At 41.6% G+C, this 21101-nt stretch overlaps 1 protein-coding gene across 6 annotated transcripts in view; it reads right to left on the reverse strand.

Moving 5' to 3' along the window:
• The window catches only part of WIPF3 (WAS/WASL interacting protein family member 3), an 88607-nt gene that overhangs the window by 52804 nt on the left and 14702 nt on the right, over nucleotides 1–21101 (reverse strand). For 5 of the 6 annotated variants that reach the window (XM_028489931.2, XM_028489930.2, XM_028489934.2 and 2 more), the window contains one exon: nucleotides 10758–10874. In XM_028489931.2, the coding sequence (XP_028345732.1) occupies nucleotides 10758–10817 (60 nt within the window). In that variant the 5' untranslated portion in view covers nucleotides 10818–10874. Of the gene's footprint in view, nucleotides 1–10757; nucleotides 10875–21101 lie in introns of those variants that run through there. The other variant, XM_028489933.2, reaches the window with a different exon arrangement.

A 21101-nucleotide genomic window follows, 5' to 3' on the forward strand; every position in this document is an offset into this window, starting at 1 on the left:
AGAGCTCTTAAAAATGTAGCAATATTATTAAATAAAATTAACTATAATTTCTTCATATCAACCAATATCTCATCAGTGTTCAAATTCCCCTGGTCTAACAGTAGAGTTTTAAATGAAAGTTTGGACCAGGTAGAGAAAGACCAAGCCATAGCATTTGAATCTCAGCATCCCTGAGCTTCCCCAAAGCCCAAAGAACATCTTTCTTTGCTTTAGATAGGGGCTCAGAACCAGGCGATCTAGAATTCTTGTACAAGCATCACCATTAAATGGTTCTGATGAACCTAGGGGCAGGACAGGAATAAAGACGCAGATGTAGAGAACGGACTTGAGGACATGGGGAGGGCGAAGTGAGAGAGTAGCATGGACATATATACACTACGAAATGTAAAATAAATAGCTAGTGGGAAGCAGCTGCATAGCACAGGGAGATCAGCTCGGTGCTTTGTGACCACCTAAAGGGGTGGGATAGGGAGGGTGGGATAGGGAGATGCAAGAGGGAGGGGACATGGGGATATACGTATACACATAGCTGATACACCTTGTAATACAGCAGAAACTAACAGAACATTGTAAAGCAATTATACTCCAATAAAGATGTTAAAAAAAAAAACCAAAACTTCCAGGCCAACGTGTACCGCTTCCCTAGGCAGCCTCTTGGCCTGATACGGCCAAAGCTGCTTGTAAAATGACAAACCAAACAGCAGCTGAGAAAACAGAGCCTCCTCTGAATGTTTAGAATATTTGAATCAGGCTGCCGTTTCACTGGAGTGGATCCTAAAGGACACCTCTGGATCTCCATGTACTCCTCAATCACAGCTGCAAATCCCACTGCTGAGGGCTCATTACTCCCATCTGTGGTTGACTCCACGTACCTCCCACTGGTACCCCATGGACTCAGGCCACTCAACTCAGGGCGAGCCAGTGAGAGGAGAAAAGGCAAACCACCCAGCTGTTCAGATCATGCTACAGGAGCAGGTACTGGCACCCTGGACTTGGAAGCCCGGAAGCCTAGAAGTGATAACCTGTGCCCTCCTATTGGAGGACTATTTTCAGACTGCTGGCCTGACTCCCCACTTTGAAAAACTCGGGCTCCCAGCCTTGATCTTGACTTCTGGTGTCTGACCTCCTGTAGCACTGACGGCAGGAGTCTTTGCCCTCAACTTAGTCCCATATCTGGTTATTGCCCGGTTGTTTCCTGGTCCCTGGGATAAGAGCAGCTGCCATTGACTAAGCAAACACTGGGTAAACAACCGCTTCTTTCGTTATCTTACTAGATTCTCACAACAACCCCATGATTAGTGCATTCAACGCATACACGGCGAATGCCTACTACATGCAGGCACTGCTCAGGTGTTGAGGATACACTGAGCAAAACAGACAAAAATCCCTCCCTTCCTGGAACTTCCACTCTAGGGTAGAGCCCTAGGAAGCGGTGGTTATTATTGCCATTTGCAGACGAGGAAACTGAGGCTCAGAGTTGCTAGGTAATTTGCTTGACACCATAGAGCTAATAAACGGCACAGCAGGGATTCAGTTTCCGGTCTGTTGGACTCTAAAGCCCACATGCCTTTGTTTTTGTTTTTGAACACACCACACTGCATCATTACGTGATCCCTACTGAAACCGATGGCCTGGTACACTGAGTGCTGAACAGATGGTGACATAGGAACAGACATGCTTTTCACCTTTGTGTTTTAAATACTTTATGTGGTACAGGTGGAATCCTGCTTTCACCAGCTCGAAAACACATTCACACTCCTCCACTGTGAACAGACCTTATTCATATGGGAATCTATTGTTATCATGTACAAGGCGGGTACACTCTGTTGCTTTCCCTGGGTTTTTAAAAATGTCTTTATGTAAAGCCAAGGTACAAAGTCTATTAGTCTATTCTCTTAGAAACAATAACAAATTGGAAAGGGGAGGATTGTACCGAAGGACATTTTATGGCTTTAGAAATAAAGCCCAGGTGTTAACTTGTGCTATCCCTGAATGTGTTACTTCTGATCTAATATTCTTAGCAAAAATGTGAATGTGTTAATGGTGTTCTGACAGGACACAACATAGAATGTGTCTGCTTTCAGGGCTTAGACAGGTGGAAGATGCAAAGTAGTGGTTGGTTAGTTCACAGTGGGTTTGCTTTGTGAATTACAATATCTTCACTAAACTCACTAGTTCAGGAAATCATGCTAGGTACTGGGTGCCTACTATGTGCCTAGTACTGACCTTGGCACAGAATCCCTGTCTTGGAGTAACTCCCTAATTGCTCACTGACCCCAAGATCCTCTCATCCCTCGACTCGTCTGTTTAGGAGAGAACCCAAAGCATTAGCAAGACCTAGTGCCCGATGCTCAGAGAAATAAGCTTAGGAAGATGCAAGGTGACTAATTCAGAGGACAGGAGGGCTCTTTAAAGGTAAGACTTCAAGGGTCCCATATGCAGGAAATACATAATGAAGAAGCAATGCAAGGGACAATGTTCTGGTCTGGGAATAATCAACTATACTTTCAGCACTTCCATGACTGAGCCCAGTCTTCCCTGGATTCAGGTTCTAAACTCTTCAGAGGCAGAGACTGGGTAATTCCGTGCAGCAAAAGCTCAGTAAATTAGCATGATGGTTTGGTCAAATTTAAGGACACAGTCTGCAGTCATTGAGCTCAGAGGCACTTATTGTCTCTGCTGTGTGCCCTGCACCGTTAGCAGAGAGCCTGTTTTCTTGAGTCCATAAAGAGCCCAGCTGTAAACTAAAGACAAGACAAAACCGAGGTTTCTTTTTGCATTGTACCTGCTTCTTTAATGCTGACTCTCTGCTTTTAAACCATGGGTTTTATTCAGAGGGTGTCTTGCAAAATGGTTTTTTTCTATTTAAAAAGGAGAAAAAACCAATAAGCAAGTGAGGGGAAATGGTGGAACCATAAAGAAAAGGAAAGAAAAAAAAAAGAAAAGAGCAATCTTAGGGGGAGGCTTGGGGATACAGGAAGGAATCTGGGAGCTCTGTCCTAGGTGTGAGAAAGGGAAACCATTGATTTCCTGGCTCTTAGATTCAAGGGGTAGGGGTAATCCCTGAGAAGGTCTACATCAAAGGGCAGCTGGTTTAGTGGTTCGGGACAGGGACTCTGGAGCCATTCTGCCAGCATGCAAACCATGGCTCTGATAGTTACTAGCTGTGTGATCCAGTGTAAGTCACTTCCCCTCCATGCCACAGTTAACTCCTCCATGAGAATAACAACAGTACCTGCCTCAAAGGGTTACTCTGAGGATTAATTCAATTATGCACTAAGCACCTTAGGACAACACAAAGCATACAGTAAGCACTACATAAGTGTTTGATGCTGTGGTCATCAGTGCTGCTTATTCCAGCTGTATATATATTTGGAAGCAGTAGAGCACAGAGCAGTAAGGCTCTCAGAGAGCCTGGGGAAAAATCCAGCCTCCACCACTTACTGGCTGTATGACACTGGGCACCCTAGTAACCTCTCTGTGCCTCCGTTTCCTCATCTGTAAAAGGGCACTATCATCCCACCTCATTGGATTGCTGTAAATATGAATTTAGATAATCCTCGTTAAGTGCCTGGCACAGTACCTGGTATACAATAGCTGTTCAGTAGATGCCTGTTATTATTATTGTAGATCATTATTATATGATCAGTAGGTAAATGATCATTCATTACTTTTTCTTTCTTAAAACCTTTTCTTCTATTTATAAAAGTAATAAATGTTCCATGTAGATATTTGAGAAAATGTGGAATCATACAAACAAGAAAACAGAAATCACGCATACGGCCCCCAGATAACCAGCAATGTTATCATTGTATGTGTACTATTTCTTTACTGTCTTGATCTGAGAGCACACAAATGAGCAGTACACAGAGTTTTGTTTTATAGAGTTGGGACCACATTACCCATATGTAGCCTGCTTCTTCCACTTCATGTTACCTGTCTTTTCATTAAGCATCCTAGGAAACACGACTTTCTCTAGCTGCCAATACCCCACTGCAAGGATGTGCTCATGCTTCCAAGATCCCAGCAGCCCCATCCCTCGCTTGCAGCTTTCTCGACCGGGTCAGGGCTGGATATCTGCTTGCCAGCAAAAACCTGATGCTGGTAATTTTTTCTCTTTTACGGCAAGAAAGGAAAGAGCAGTCTGAGGGAAGGGGTACATGGCCCCAAAGAGCCCAGGCTCCCAATCAAAGTGGCTCTCCTCAGTATAACCGTGCATATGTGAAAAGACAACCCTGGGTAGGGGAAGTGGTTCACTGGCAGTTTTTCTAGGAATTGTTAGTTACACTGTAATTGTAAAAGATTTCAAAGGCAAAGAGCCAGCAGATTCCAGTGTAAAAGAAAGCTCCAGATAGTAATTGCGGCTACCGAGATGGCTGAGGCTTTCCAGGGCTGCCCTTTGGCCTTCTGGCCCATGGCAGCTTCCTGCCATATCCCTCGGCTCAGACGCTGTGTGAGTGGCTTAGGCTCCTGGGCTCCTATGACATTTGATAAAGGCCTTTAACAAGCGCTCGCAGGCTTTTCTTGCCAAGTCCCAGGCGTTCTGAGTGCACAATTGCTGCCCCCAGCACACCACTGCAAGCTTCCCCTTTTTTTTTCCTGCCACCCCTCCTACCTGACAGCTGTGAAAAAGAAACACATTTAAATACCGTGCTGAATGGCCCTTTGGAAGTATGAGTGGCAGGTCCTGACACACCTCTCTTGCAGACCAAGTAAATCTGCTGCAGACTGCCTCGTTTTTTCACTGAAGCCGTTACTGCTTGCGGGTACAAACCGGCAGAGGAGAAAGGGAGAATCTCGTTCTTAAAATTACTTGAAGACAAACGTGCACTTTTGCAAACTGTTTTAAGCAAGGACCAAATGTCAACTTAATACTCTCCTAATAGCTTGGCCTAAATGCAAAAGACTTTTCCTTGTCCCAGTGGCCACTGTCAACCCTGGGTAAACATCCCCAATCCCCCATTAGTGACACTAATCAAAGCACCAGAATGTCAGGAGAATCTAAGTGAGTGACAGTATTTAAGATTTTTTAAGCCTCTCATTATTCTAAATGCACCAGTCAACATGCAAATTACCGTTTCCAGAATATAGGGTAATACGCAATTCTACCGAGGCCCCTTCTACCTAAGGCCCCAGACCCCTGCCTTTTTTTTTTTTTAAACCACAGCAAACGCAAAACTCCAAAAGAGGCTCTTCTGGGGCTTCAGATACCACTTCATTTTCCACATTTTCTTTCACAGATTGACATGTTTTTTATACCACATGAGCTCCTGCATCCTAGAGATGGTGGGAAAACCTCCCAATGTAAGCCTTAGCTGGTATTTCCTGACACTGGGAAGTCTACCTCACCCATGAATCATGCAATCCTTACACTGCAAGGAGAAAAATCATCTCACTGAGTTTCCTGAATGCAAACAAAGACTCTGGCAAAGAGTAGCGAGGGAACAGAACAGTGAGGGGCCACAATATGCTTCTCATTGTAATTTCCCTCCAGCACTTTATTAAATGTTACCCCTGGAACAGGCAGGCAGAGGAGTACCTGGATCCATGGTGTCTTTCTACTTAGAGTTTTGCTTATGGAAAAAAAATGATTATCAAGCCAGTTTTCCTTTTGATTTTAAATAATAAGACACAGGCCTCCCTTAGGAGTACTGTTGCCTCCTTGGGATATTTAAGTTTGAACAGCAACATTAAAAAATAATGTTATAAAACTTTACAAATCTTCTTTTAGGCTTTGCCTAGGCAACCCAACTCCAAAGAATTTATCATCTGGTCAGAGACCCATAGAGTCCCTTCCTCGTTTGTAGACAATGTTACACAATTGGGGCCAAAATAAAGAGAAATCACAGGCCTTCAAGGAGTTCCTTCTCACATCTTGGACACTACCAAGGGGCCAAAGTAGATTTGAAAACAAAAGCTCAGTAAAAATTTTGCTGCGTTTCAAAAATCAAATCCATTGTATTTTCTTTAGATTTTTTTAAGAAGTTACATCATGTAACCAAAGCAACAATAATTTCATTATAAGTGGACCAGCGTACCATGTGGGCAATTTTGATACGGTTTCTGGATTTCAAAGGGATGAGACAAAGGAGTAGCGCTCAAAAGACAGGGAAATAGGGGCAAGAAAATAAGGGAAACCAGATGACGAGGGCTGTCGGGCTTTCACGTAGAGCCTGCTTCAGAACTTTAGCAAGGCCCATCAGCCCTTTTCTCGGTTCCAAACGATGCACATCAGGGAGAGGAGGAGACGAGGATGGGAGGGGCAGGAAGGGGAAAGGTGAGAGGTTAGGAGGGAAAAATCGAAAAACTTTTAGCCTTGGTCTAATCCCCAGATCTTCCAGAGCTAAGGTGAAGCCTGATCAGACATATCACACAAAATGCCCCCTCCTTGCAAAGATTACATATAATAAAATCTGCCATGCTGGTCCATAAGCGTACATGTTTAAAGTCCTGAACACTGCTTATGGAGAGTTTAACTCCATTTCCTAATGCTATTTACACAGATATTCATTCAGTCATGCATGCATCCATCCATTCATTCAATGAGTAGCTATTGTGAGCCAGGCATTAGGGACAGAAAAGACCACAAAACAGAAAATGTGGACCCCAGTCAAATAAAAACTAACTTAAAAACTGATAACTGCTATGAAGGAGGGGTTTAAAAGTATGTTATGAACGGCAGTGTGGGGTGTGAGGAAGGGACATCTGGGCTGAGCTGAGCAGAAAGAGCTTTCCAAGCAGAAGGAACAGCCATGCTAAAGTCCTGAAGTAGAAGACATGGGGAGAGGGGTACCATATGAGGTCTGAGAGGTAGGCAGGGGCCGGGTCATACAAGTGGAGCGGCCTACAGTTAAGAGGGGGATGGGAAGTCCTTGAAAAGTGATGGGGAAGGGGACATGATCTGATGCAAGTGTACCAAGATCACTGGCTGCTGGTGACAAAAGGAAGTCTGAATGAAGCCAGCTATCTTGTAGGACACGTGTTGGCAAACTTCTTCGGTAAAGGGCCAGATAGTAAGTATTTTAGGCCTTGTGGGCCAAGAGGCAAAATCATGGATGTTCTGTAAGTATGATATAGCAAAAAAGAAAACAAATTTCCACAAAATTTTTATTGATGAAATTCAAAACAAAATAATAATAATTGAATATAATTTTTAAAACACAGGTCAACTAGTGAGATGAAAAGAATTCTTCTTTGTGGGGAGACAAGTTGTTTAATTGGTGCTCTGTCACTGTAACATAAAAGCAGCCAGAGACAATATGTAAATGAATAAGCATTGCTGTCGTCCAATAAAACTTTGTTTATGGACTAAAATTTGAATTTCATATATTTTTCATATGCACAAAATATTATTTTTCTTTTGATTTTTTTCAATCACTTGAAAATGTAAAAACCATTCTTAGCTCGAGGGCTGTACCAAAACTGGACCGTGGGCTCTGCTCTAGTTTGCCAACCTCTGTCATAGAAGGTCCCACATTCTGGATGTGCCTAGTTGCTTGCTCAAAGAACACTAATTTTTGGCAGGTCACTGCAGGGTGATGCTATGTATTTCTTGTTGCCTCACAGCAAAAGGCTGTGTAAAGGTCATTCTATGACAGGTGACACTTTGATCCCTGTTAAAGGTACATTTTCCCCTTTGTAATTAGAAGTAATCTGTGGGTGACTTGGGATCCTGTGAACATCCTGTTCTCCAAAACATTTCCCTAAGTGGTTTTAGGTTTCATGAATAATCCTTGCCTGAATCAATTATTATACTGGGAGTTACAAAATAATTTTGATATGATTTTCAGTGCTACCTAGAATACTGTTTTGTGGATTACATAATCATTTTTAATTGAATCTTCTGGTTTTAAATATTTAGATTGTTTCCTTTCTTTCTTTTTTTTTTTTTTTGGTTGCCATCACAATAATGCTCTCATTAATAATCTATAGCTAAATATTTCTGTACACTATGATGAGTTACTGAAAGGAAATTACTTGAAGTAAAACTAGGTCATTGAGTACAACCACTTTTTAAAGGGACTTAATCCATATTAACAAATTGTGTTTTAGGGGATTATACCAATATTTGCTCCTATTAAGAGGTATAAGTGCCTGGTATAATAAATGACTGTATAAGTCACCTGGAAAATAAGTGTTAGAACCAAAAGAACCTAAAGCCCATCCACCATGCCACAGACTTCTTAAATCAAATCATCCAACCTTGTGTATGGTGGGGGTGGGTAAATGGGAAGGGGGCAATGGTTGTGCCTATAGCAGTAAATAAATAAATAAGCCACTAAAAAAAATGTTATAAGTGCCTGGTTCCTAACACTCCAGGCAACATTTAAAAAGTACCACCACCAAACTGATAGATGAAAATGACTTCTCATTATTTTAATTTGTGTTTATTCAATTATAGTGAGGTTCAAACATTTGTATTTCTTCTGCCTGGTCATATCCTGGGCCGATTTTCTACTCATCCTTTCCATATTGATCCCTAGGAGCTCTTTATATGCTCAGGTTGTTCATTCTTTGCCTTTAATATGCACTGTAAATATTTTTCCCAGATTGTAGAAAAATGCATCTTAAAAAAATATTAAAGGACTTCTCTGGTGGCACAGTGGTTAAGAATCTGCCTGCCAAGGCAGGGGACATGGATTCGAGCCCTGGTCCAGGAAGATCCCACATGCTGCGGAGCAACTAAACCCCGTGAGCCACAACTACTGAGCCTGAGCTCTAGAGCCCACGAGCCACAACTACTGAGCCCATGTGCCACAACTACTGAAGCCTATGTGCCTAGAGCCCATGCTCTGCAACAAAGAGAAGCCACTGCAATGAGAAGCCCGTGCACCACAACGAAGGGTAGCCCCCGCTCGCCACAACCAGAGAAAGCCCGCACGCAGCAATGAAGACCCAATGCAGCCAAAAATAAACAAATGAATACATTTATAAAAAAAAATTAAAATTTATATGGTTATTTTCCTCCTAAATTGATCAGTTCCTCCATGAGATAGGTAGCAAAAAAAAAAAAAAAATTTAGGAATGGGGGAGGGAATGCAAGAATTATCTAAATGCAGAATTATTTTTGTTTATAATGAACTTAAGCATATTAAAAGAAAAAGACTCCCTAATGAAATTTAAAATTTTATTATCAGCATTCAAAATTCTCTTCTGGTCTTTCCTATTTATTACATATATAGCTGATTTCATGATGCATAAAACGTGCCTTGTTTTTAATTCATCATTCCATATCTACTTTCCATTATCAGCACAGTTATAAATGTAATTTTTAATTAACACTTTAACATAATGCAATTTTTAATTAACAGCATGACAATACAGTTCATTTAGTTCTCATAAGCCATTTAAGATCTAATTTTTCACCAGAATAAATAGCATTGCTGTGCACATCCTGTATAAATTCATTTTTGGTTCCTTTAGGGTTAAATTCTTAAGTCACTCTCAAAAATAAAACTACTTGATTACCAGGGGAAAAAGTGATATATTCAGGCTTATTGTTTTTGGTCAGAGAACACTCCGGAAAGACTCATTCAACATTTGTTGAGTCCCAGGTATGTCACCAGCAATGTTTAAAAGAGTTTATTTCCCCAAGTCCCCAACAACATGGGTTTTGATAAGTTTATTTATTCTGGCTAAGTTTATGGGCATACTGTGGTATTCGGAGTTACTTTAAGTTGTACTTCTTCAGGCCCAGCAAGTCTGTGTGAGACCCACATTATAGTTTCATGTATGTTTCTTTCACTTATAAACTGTTCATCTCCATGCCTTCTTTGTGTCAAATTCGGCAGTGGAAATTCAGTACTGATTCCTATTCTTTCTATATATTGGCCAGAGAGCTTTCAGGTGTAACTCACATTATGTGCTTTCCTTCCACTCTCTTCAAGGGCAAGGGCCAAGTTTCAGGAAGGTGTATGCCCCAGCGCTTCAGATATGGTCAGTGTGCCACGCTAATGTCATGGGGGTGACATATGACCTCAGGCATACCCTCGCTCTCACCAAGGCTGGTGACTGTGCAGCAGGGCCTCAGACCCTCCCTTCATAACCTATACTCCCGTGGTCATGTCATCCACGCATCTGTGGAGAGGTGTGCACCCAGGGGGCAGGATAGCGGGTAAGGCTCTATTCCTGGCCCCAAGTGTCAATGGTGCTAAGGGTGAGAAGCCCTGTCCTAAAACAAAATAACCACTCTCTGTGCCTCTCCTAAGCCCAAACCAAACTATTAAACCAAGAGAGACAACACAAAGCGAAATAGACTGAATTCAGTCTTGTGCAGATAGGGAGATTTCATTTAGAGATTTATATTTCATTATGGCATTTCATATGACACTCCTCTTACTTGGTCCCAGAACCTGGCAACTGAAGCCCAAGCTACTGTTAGCACCATCCAGATCACACACTGGAACTTGACTCTTAGCACGCCTCCTTGGCTATGCACTTCATTGTGGCCTCCCCTCTGAGGTTTCCCGTGAGATAGAAGAGTCGATTAGGGAGACTCTGGGAAGCCTGTATCGAGCACCAGGAGTTAGAAGAGAAATCACGTAGACAACGCTGAGGTAGAGGGTGGGAGCTGCCAAGGAACGGGGAGGGAAATACCTGGCCAGGCTGGTTTGGAATTAGACCCTGGAGCCGTAGAGCCAGCTACCAAAGATGCCACCTGCCATAGAGGAGCTGGGTGGTGGCTGATTCTGAACATTTAAAACCTGCTCAAGTGTATTCAAGTAAACCAGACTGAAAAAGAAAAACCCAGGTCTTACCGGGGGCGCTGACGGGGGGGGAGGTGGAGGCAGAGGTGGCAGTGGCGGTGGCAGTGGCATATGTCACAGCGTGGGTGTTTCTTTCTTAGGAATGGTCCCAGGAGAATGGTCTCTGCTCTGGAAAGGAGAAAAGGGTGAGTTTAAACTTGGATGTCTTTATTCACGCACAGGTAATACACGTCATGCAGGCATACAAATGTTAAAGTTAGTTTCATTCCTTCACTTGTCCGCTCATTCATTCATTCTTTCTTCTTTCAATAAACACTGAGTGCCCGCTGTGAGGCAGGCATTGTGTCAAGTGCTGGAGACTGAAAGAAATAGCCAGATTTTAGAAAGAATTAGGTGACAAAACTGATAAAATTTAGCTATTTATGTCTCAGTATAAACAGAACATACTAATATATAAATAGCAACACTTCACGCCATAATGAGTACTGCAAATAACAGATTCTACCTCTTTAAGCATTAAACTTTTATCATTTTGGATGCAATTTAAAAATATTCTGCACATACCCCCATTTTCCTAAGCAGAGCAAATGGAATGAAATTTAACCTTTTCTGAATGTGGCAGGCTCAACGGTTACTCATGTTGCCAGTCTCCAGCCAGGCTTATACAGGCATTAGCTATTTTCCTGCTTCCTTCTCTGCTGTCACTCTTAACTTTGCTTGCTGTTTTTCTGTTGTTGTTTCTATACAGTCATCTGCATGGGGTCATGACACTTCTCAGCAAAGACTTTATATCTGGTATTTGCTACACGGAGGGCTTTGGGGCATGATTCTGCAAAAATGGTTATGTCCCAAAGAGTTAATATTGTAGGATGTTTGCTCTCCAGATAAATATGGCATTGCTCTGTAGAGTGTGTGTTTGCATGCATAGGTTTGTATATGGATTTGTGTTTTAAAATCTATATCAAGACACACTGCAAAGACTTAGGAAAACCTATACTGCAGAAAATCCCCAACAGTTTACAGAAATGAGGAAAACCTAGAGAATCTAAAAACAATTTAAGCAGAAACAGAAATAAACCTCAGACTTAGGCAAGGGTAATTTTATGTTCTTTCGGTCCTTCTAGTCACTGGAAAGCTGGAGCAAGTCCTGTACCTCTGTTTCTTCAATGCTAAAATCCTACCTCATTTGTATTATTCTTTTTTTTTTTTAACTGTAGGAAGGGCCTTTACTGTTTGCAACAGGAGGTGGAAGAGGAGGGGATATGACAGCTCTGGCTCCTGGGGCAGCTCCATAGACTGAGTTGCTGCCCTCCTGTATTATTCTGTGTTAATATTCTTATCTCCTAGAGGCAAAAAGCAATTACGTAACGTGGTACTTTATTTATTTATTTATTTTTTTTGCGTTACGCGGGCCTCTCACTGCCGTGGCCTCTCCCGTTGCGGAGCACAGTCGCCGGACACGCAGGCTCAGCGGCCATGGCTCACGGGCCTAGCCGCTCCGCGGCATGTGGGATCTTCCCAGACCGGGGCATGAACCCGTGTCCCCTGCATCGGCAGGCGGACTCTCAACCACTGCGCCACCAGGGACGCCCCCGTGGTACTTTATTCTTAACACAGTCCACTGGATTTTGCTTGCTTAATATATACTAGTTTTCTTTACCTTTCTAAATAGTGGCTATATGTGGCAGGCTAATCACATTAATTTCCACAACAATCCTCTAAGGTCGGTAGTTTATTCCCAACTTTATAGGTAGGGAAAATGACACTCTGAGACAGTTTACCCAAAGTCATACACAGCTGGTAACTGGTAGACCTGGGATTGGAACCCAGCCAGGCTTATCAGGCTCTCACGTCCAGGCTCTTTTCAACGTGATTTTTAATTTTTTTATTATTATTATTTTTTTGTGGTATGCGGGCCTCCCTCTGTTGTGGCCTCTCCCGTTGCGGAGCACAGACTCCGGACGCGCAGGCTCAGCGGCCACGGCTCACGGGCCCAGCCGCTCCGCGGCACGTGGGATCCTCCCGGACCGGGGCGCGAACCCGGTTCCCCTGCATCGGCAGGCGGACGCGCAACCACTGCGCCACCAGGGAAGTCCCGTTTTAAAAAAATTATGGTAAAATATACATAACATAAAATTTATCATTTTAACAATTTTAAAGTACGCAGTTCAGTGGTATCAAGTACAGTCATCACCACTCTCCATTCCCAGAACTTTTTTTATCTTTCCAAACAGAAACTCTGTACCCATTAAACGATAATTCCCCATTCCTCCTCCCTCCAAACCCTGGTAACCTCTGCTGTACTTCCTGTTACTGTGAATTTGCTTATTCTAGGCACTTTAAATAAGTGGAATCATACAATATTTGTCCTTTTGTATCTGACTTATTACTCTTAACATACTGTCTTCAAAGCTTATTCATGTTGTAGCATGTACCAGAATTTCATTCCTCATTACTCAATTATATGTATATGCCACTTTTTGTTTATCCATTCATCTGTCGATGGACACTTGGGTTGTTTCTACCTTTTGGGTATCTTGACTAATGCTACTGTGAACACTGGTGTACAAATATCTCTTCAAGACCTTGCTTTCAATTCGTTTGGACATATACCTAGGAATGGACTTGCTGGATCATACACTACTGGCCTGTTTTAGAATCCCCTATAATGGTATAGACATTTTGAATGGTATAAAATAAATGTATAAGTTCAATTCTGGGGAGAAAGAGTCCATGATAGTTTTCCTAAGAGTTCCAAAGAGGTGCATGAGCTGATCATTATAGAAGACCACAATTGTCCTATAAAGTATTCCCCTGAAAGAAGGGGCTTGATAATTACTATGTCACTGCCTCTTTCCTTGAGAGTAAAACTAGGACAGAAAGACTGAAAAAAAAAATACTCATCAGAGTCCACAGCATAAAACTATAGTAAAATTGGGCAGAGATCCCAGAGGACAGTAAATATTTCTTCCAGGTAGCATCAGTATTATTTTATTACATAATCTAATACACACTGTAACATAGGGTCAGACAAAGTTGGCATTTTACTGGCTGAATGCTAAAACAAGTTGGATGTGAGCCCACAAATTAGTTGAAACAAATATAAATGATCAGTTGTTTGTATTTTAACACTTTCTTTCATAGAAGGTGTTGGGTATATTCTTTATATGATCCTTAATTCAGTGGCAAAATAATTTCAGTCAAAAATTTACAGTAGGGAATAAAGGGTTGGCTGAAGTATTAATAGAACAAGAGAAAATATGGTCTCATTATATAAGGATTTTATCTTTTAACTAAGACACATGAGAGCAGACAGACTTGCTTCCCTTGGTGCAGAATGGTAATGGGTTCAGAAGAGTAACTTACAAAACTTAAATGTCTCTTACCTAAGGGTTTTGCCATTTATCCAAAGAAAAATGACTGTAGGAAATAATTTTAAGGAGAATTGTGGCACAACTATTTATGTAACCCCTCAGCACACAGATTATATTTTCCAGCCTCCTTTGCAGTTAGGTGTGACCACGTGACTAAGCTCTGGCCAACAGAATGAAGGCAGAAGTGATGTGCTCTATCTCTAGGCTGGCCCATAAAGACTTTCCATCCACTACTTTTCTGTCTTCCTCCATCCACTGGCTGGAAGCAAAGGTTCTACTCTGGGCAGAGCCACGGATGTAATGAGTCTGGGTCCTTGACTCTCCATTTTAAGGCCATCTGCCAAACACCTGATTAGACTTTACATCCATGAAAAATAAACTTCTCTGTTAAGCCATGGAGAGTTTGGAGTTAATTTGTTAATTTGTTTAGAGCCACTAATATTTAACCACCCTAATATGGAACTAAATTGAAGAGAACTGATTCTCTTTTTTTTTTTTTTTCAAATTTTTTTATTTTTTTAAAATTTTATTGGAGTATAGTTGATTTACAATGTTGTGTTAGTTTCAGATGTACAGCAAATGAATCAGTTATACAAATACATATATCCACTCTTTTTAAGATTCTTTTCCCATATAGGCCATTACAGAGTATTGAGTAGAGTTCCCTGTGCTATATAGTAGGTCCTTATTAGTTCTCTATTTTATATATAGTAGTGTGTATATGTCAATCCCAATCTTCCAATTTATCCCTCCCCCCCTTACCCCCTGCTAACCATAAGTTTAGAGCTGATTTTCATTATTCATGGTAGCTAAGTTCTTTACAGTTGCCATGAACACTGCGTTAGCAAATACCTGAACCATTGCTCCTAAGAGAGACAAAGGGTTAGGCCCATGTGAGCCTCCGGTCACGAGATTTTTGTCAGCTGATTAATATATAACTTTGTTTTATATATTAGTGTTTCTGATTAAAGATACCATGTTTAACATAGATTGTTGATTCATTAATATTATAACTCATGCCTGAACAAAGCTTATCTAACATACATATTTTCTCCATAAGGCAAATCACAGCCTTCCTGTGTTCAAGAACACTAGGCAGCACTACAGCACTATACCTGGGGGGGGCCACTGAAGCGAAATCACCAACAATAAGCACAATAATTTGAAAAACATGGCACTAAATAGAATATGAAAAGGACACTTGTTTACAGTGTGAGAGCTGGAACGAGAAGGCAGAGTGCTGCTCGTTCAACCTCAGCTGGGAACGTGTGCATGACGCGACTCGAGCTTTTCCCCTCCCTGTGCATGTCTGTGAATAACCGTGATGTCAACTCTACCTATTGACTTTGGGGTTACAAATAAAGTTTAGAGAGTAGGTGATTAGCAAACTGTGGAATCCATGAATAATGGGGATTGACTGTATAACTTCTTGAACCCCCTATATATATTCAGCACTGCACTAAGTACTTATAATACACTGTTTTATTGAATCCTCTCAACAACTTGATGGTAGATGCTGACATTTCCAAAGTAGAGATAAACCAAATTTTGTCTCAGAGAGGTTATGTAGTTTCTACTAAGTTTCAGCAGGCGTACCAGAGCTGCATAAAAGCCCTGGCCTTTCTGATCCAAAACCTCATTTCTTTGTTTTACAAACTTGGTATAATTCAGATCGTATTACTTATCTACTTCCATTTTGCAAAGTATTTTAGAGACCCTCGAGTGAAAAGGACCTCCTACAGGTAAGTATCGATATAATTCTTCCACGTGCTCCCCCTAACTTCAGCATCCTTTGCTCTCCATCTAGTTTTATCCTCACAAATCTGAGAGTGACCATGTGCCACTGGGCTTCTGTCTTGCTGAAATCTCAGGAATGATTTTTCAAACTCCAGGATGAAAGCATATTTTTATACTTAGTACTTGATGGCTGTGAAGGCTTTTTCTTGACAGATATAGTAATTAAGCAATTATCTAGAGAAGTATTTGTTAAAATCTGACAGTTAAGAATGCAGGGCTCCAGGAAGTCACAGGCTGTACCCATGAGCTCTGTGATGCTTTGTGCTCTCCTGTACATTTTAAAATGTCATTTTGCTCTGCAGTGTATTAAAAAATGCTTAGGATAAAAAGAGTCAGATTCTCAAAGGCTTTTTATATTTTCTCCCAACTCATGAAATAACTCTGAAAACCAGCGTCGAGATGCAGGTAAGATACTGAAACACCATTAGAGGGGAGGGTGGCAAGAGGAACAGAACTAACAGTGTTTCCACGTGAGACCCCGAATGCGGGGGACAGTGCTGGTCTTAACAGTCAGACTTGGGTTCTACGTCTGCTTTTCCCCAGCTGTGTGGCCTTAGTCAAGTTACTTAACCTAAGTGAGCCTCATTTTCTTTATCTGTAAAATAGCTACCATGCTTAACTCTTAGTTTGTTATCAGAATTAAAACAAAGACTGTAGATGAAGAATGTAATACAGGCCCTGACACAAAGCAGACACTTAATTGAAGCTATATTTATCATCATCATACCACCACCCTCTCCACTGCCACAAGTAACTATAAGAAAAGGTGGAGTAGGATAAATGCCCCTAGAGAGGTGTAGAGTGCTAAGAAATATCATCTTCAATTCAAACACAAGGAAGGGGGACAATAAATAAATATTTGGTAGAAACTATTGCATTTTTCAACAGGTAGAAAGGTGGCTATAAGAGTCGGTTCTAGTTAGAAGTAGCACATAAGCAGAGATAACAGAAGTAGGAGGATGCAAGCAGCTGCAAGGCTCCGTGTGTTTGGAAAAGAAGAGGAAAAGGCTGGAACCACAGAGGGGCTTCAGGGACATGACACTATTCTGCAAGTGTCTCCCTCCTTGCGTAGGGGTGGACATCTTCCTTGTTGTGGCCATCCACCATTTTTGGACACTTTTCCTATGCCTGAGGAATTGCTCCCATTATGAGTCCTTGTCCCTCAGCCAGAACCCAGGAACTCCTTTCCCCAGCATTGCTTGTAGGCAGGGAGCTGACTTGTGAGCATCGACTCAGAGGTGAGGAAACAGTGGAAGGATAAGGTGTGGAAGGGCCCGGCCAACAGCAGAGAAGACCTGGGGCTGGAGCAGGAGGGCTCCCTCAGCTCTGGCTGATTGATATTCAGTAGGAATGCAAGTCCAGTATTGACCCCAGATCTTCCCATTTTTTCCCCAAAGTCCCCATATCCCGATTTTCATGTGAAATCCTGTTTTGAAATGTGGGTAACCAAATCAAAAAGCATTTTTAAAAACCAGTGGGCCAGCAGAACATGTCTACAGGCCACCTAGGACCCACAGATTGCCAGAGGGCAACCGCTTTACAGGGAGCCAGTAGGGGTGGGGCAGGAGAACTGATGTCCACTTGGTGCAGGTAATGAACTCTTCCTCCAACCCCTCCACTCTCCTTCCTTCCCTACCTGATCGGTCTGTCTGTTCCCATTTGGAGAGAGATGTGGACTGGGCTTGCCTATCTTTTTATGTTAAAAAGTTAAATATGCTGAGCTTTGTGAATTATTTCAGAGAGAAATAACTCATGATCAACAATTTTACACACTAGCTGCTCTTGTCATCATCACTTTTCTCCCCTAAGGATAGTTTGTCAGATCACAGCTGTTCACAAATAGAAAATGTGCCTATTTTTAAAATATAAGCAAGGATTACTGCTACTATTTGACAAAAGCATCTTTTGCTAGTTCTAAAAATACATTTGAATAGGAATCTGAAAATAAGGTTCTCTGGGCACCCACAACTCTTTATGTTTTGACACTGTCCTACTGAGTCCCTTGTTTCTTTGCCTATGAAGTCAGGAAAAGAGAAGAGAGATTTCTCACCTCTGCACTAATGCAGGTGAACGAACCCCGTGAGGCGGTCCATTTCTCACACTGTGGTTTAAGCAGGGTCCTGTCACTCTACCAATCAGTCATTTATTTAACAAAGGTGCCCTGCAGCCAGGAAGTCACAACTCAAGAGCCCATGAGCATATAAGGCACACATCAAAATGTTCTCAAAAAACATGTGGTAAAGTTGCCAAAGCTATAAGTAAAACAATAAAGGAATTTTTTAAAAACCTTCTTTCCAGGTTATGGTGAAAATGATGTATGAGTGGTCACTTTCTGTTGTCACTTCCTCATTGTTTCAGAGCAAATTCTCTGGGCAGAGTCCTCTCCTGAGACTTCCCACCTGTAAGCTCTCATGCCCCACCCCCACCTCGCTAAGTGAAGACCATCCTCTTATTGGCCAAATGGAAGTTGCTGCTCTCACTCTCCTCAATGGTACAAAATTCCTGGAATATTTAGCTTCTGGGGGGAGGTGGGGCATGTCGATCTGAGTAAGCAAGGAAGCAGGGGATAAGGTAGGGGGAAATAAAAAGCACAGGATAAAAAAGTCTTTGAACATTTGTGTTCTACATTATAGTAAGGTAAGTTAGCCCTGATACAGCCCTTGCAATGTGTCAGGCACTATCCTTAGAACTTTTCATATATGAACGTATTTAAGCCCCACAATATCCCAATCAGATAGATACTATTATCACCATTCTTCAGGTGAGGAAACCGAGGCCCACTGAGGTTAAGAAACTTGCCCAAAGTCACACAGTGAATTACTGGAGGAGCAGGCATTCAAACGCAGGGTGTCTGGCTCCAGAGTCCATGCTCTTAAGCACCATGTTAACTTAAGTCACTTGTAAACATACGACTTTTTATAGTTTTTGTCACATCCCCATACCACCTGAACTTACTTTAAAATTGTTTATTTTGCGAAAGAAACTTTAAATTATTACCATACATGGAAAACCAATATTATTTGCCATAAATAGATGGTAATAACAAAAATCAACTTAACGATTATTAAAATAAAATGTTCATCTATGTACCATCTAAACTCATTTCAGGTTTCCATAGTGATACTTAAAGCTTGGTGCTTTGGGGAACAGTGATCTAGAGCAGTGTTTCCCCAATTTTAATGGAGGACGAATCACCCAAGGGGTCCTGTTAAAATGCAGATTCTGATTCAGTAGCTCTAGGGTGGGGCCTGAGATCCTGCATTTCTAACAAGCTCCTGGGAGAGGCCAACACTGTTGGTCTGAATCCATACCTTGAGTACCTCTAGAATGTGGAAGTTTGTAAGAAAGGCACAGTCTCCACCCCAGACCTACTGAATCAGAATCTTTGGGAGTCTCTTGTCAGCAACTGATTTTTGTGCCCACTGAAGTTTGAAAAGCCCTGTTCTAGAACAACCAGGATGATGAAATGCCCTGCCCCATACAGTCGGAAGTTTTGTCCTCTACTGAGAAGGTTCTTTTTTCTGTAGATCCGTTTAATTTCAGCAGTCTGGGTCCATGAAAATGGCACACTGTACTTAGGACTGGAATTGACACACAAGGGAAACAGAAACTGAGCTGAGTGCTCATTCACCTCTCCCACAGGTGATATGAAGGGTTTCCCACACCTGAGATACACCAGCCTCTACAGCAGCTCCTGAAGCTGAATCTGCTCAGGCCTGACCAGATATGATAGTTAATTATCTGCTGAAATGCTTAAAGGATTTATGAAGATTGTCCATGTGTGTTCTAAAACCAAGATACACTTTAACCACAATCTAATATGGAAGCTACTAAGTCACACCTACAACGAGCTCAGAAATTGGTTTCCTTTTATAAGACTCTTATTGAAATGCAAATTTGTTCCCAGATCATTGAATTCATTATAATATTTGAACAGTATTAGGTGAAAAGATATAAATAGTAATATTGATAATATTTATCATTGACTCAAGCATTTTAATTATGGACTTCCCTGGTTGTCCAGTGGTAAAGAATGCACCTTACAATGCAGGGGACACGGGTTCAATCCCTGGTCAGGGAACTAAGATCTCACATGCTGTGGGGGAACTAAGCCAGTGCACCACAACTACTGAGTTCACGTGCCTCAACTAGAGAGCCCACGCACCCTGGAGCCTGCACGCCACAACTAAAGAGAAGCCCGTGCAATGCAACGAAAGAACCCTCATGCCACAACAAAGATCCTGCATGCTGCAACTAAGACCCAACGCAGCCAAAAATAAAATAAATTATGGCTAAATGCCATAAAAATCGTTGTGTGTGTGTTTCCCAAGAGTTAAAGGAGAAAATATTGATTTCCTGTCTTTTTTTTCTGCCTTTGAATTAGCTAAAAGAAGAACGAGGCTTATTAAAAAGATATGATAAAAAAAAAAAAGACATGATAGGGGGACCTCCCTGGCGGTCCAGCGGTTAAGACTTTGCCTTCCAATGTAGTGGGTGTGGGTTCCATCCCTGGTCAGGGAGCTAAGATACCACATGCCTCACAGCCAAAAAACCAAAGCATAAAACAGAAGCAATATTGTAACAAATCTAATAAAGACTTTAAAAATGGTCCACATCAAAAAAAATCTTTAAAAAAATATTTTAAAAATACATGATACTAATTACACATTTATAAGTAAGTCTCATTTTACATAACAGCTATGCTTCTGAAAAATGGCATCTCTAATTTTGGAAAAATCAGGGTATGCTTTAAGCATACAAAAGGAGTTTATTATTCAGTGGAAATCCATAATCAATGTTATAAAATAATGTCATTTTATAAAATAAATTACCACCTCTTTATTTTATGATGTTGGATTTTATAAGGAGGGCATTTTTTCCCTTTCTAAGGCAAAGGTGGTCATTTTGAACTTAGGATTGTGAATACTCCTAAAAATGCTGTCCTGAGAATCACTGAGGAAATAATGTTCAGACTGGAGGGGGCACAGGGAACAAGTCTACAAGACAAATTCTTTCTTTTCTAGTTTCACTTCTGAGACTTTAGATTTTAGTTTCAGTATTTTCACAGTAGGGATACTGTGCCAGCCTGGGCCAGATCATGATGGCTGGCCCAAGTTCTGGTGCCTCCAGTTCCCTGTCCAGTTTGAAGTTCGCTAGAATCTCAAACAACCTGTGGCAAGGAGGCATCCTCAGCTCTGTCACCAGGCACATTGCGTCCGTGGCA

This window comes from Physeter macrocephalus, chromosome 5 (assembly GCF_002837175.3).
Source record: "Physeter macrocephalus isolate SW-GA chromosome 5, ASM283717v5, whole genome shotgun sequence".
NCBI lineage: Eukaryota > Metazoa > Chordata > Mammalia > Artiodactyla > Physeteridae > Physeter > Physeter macrocephalus.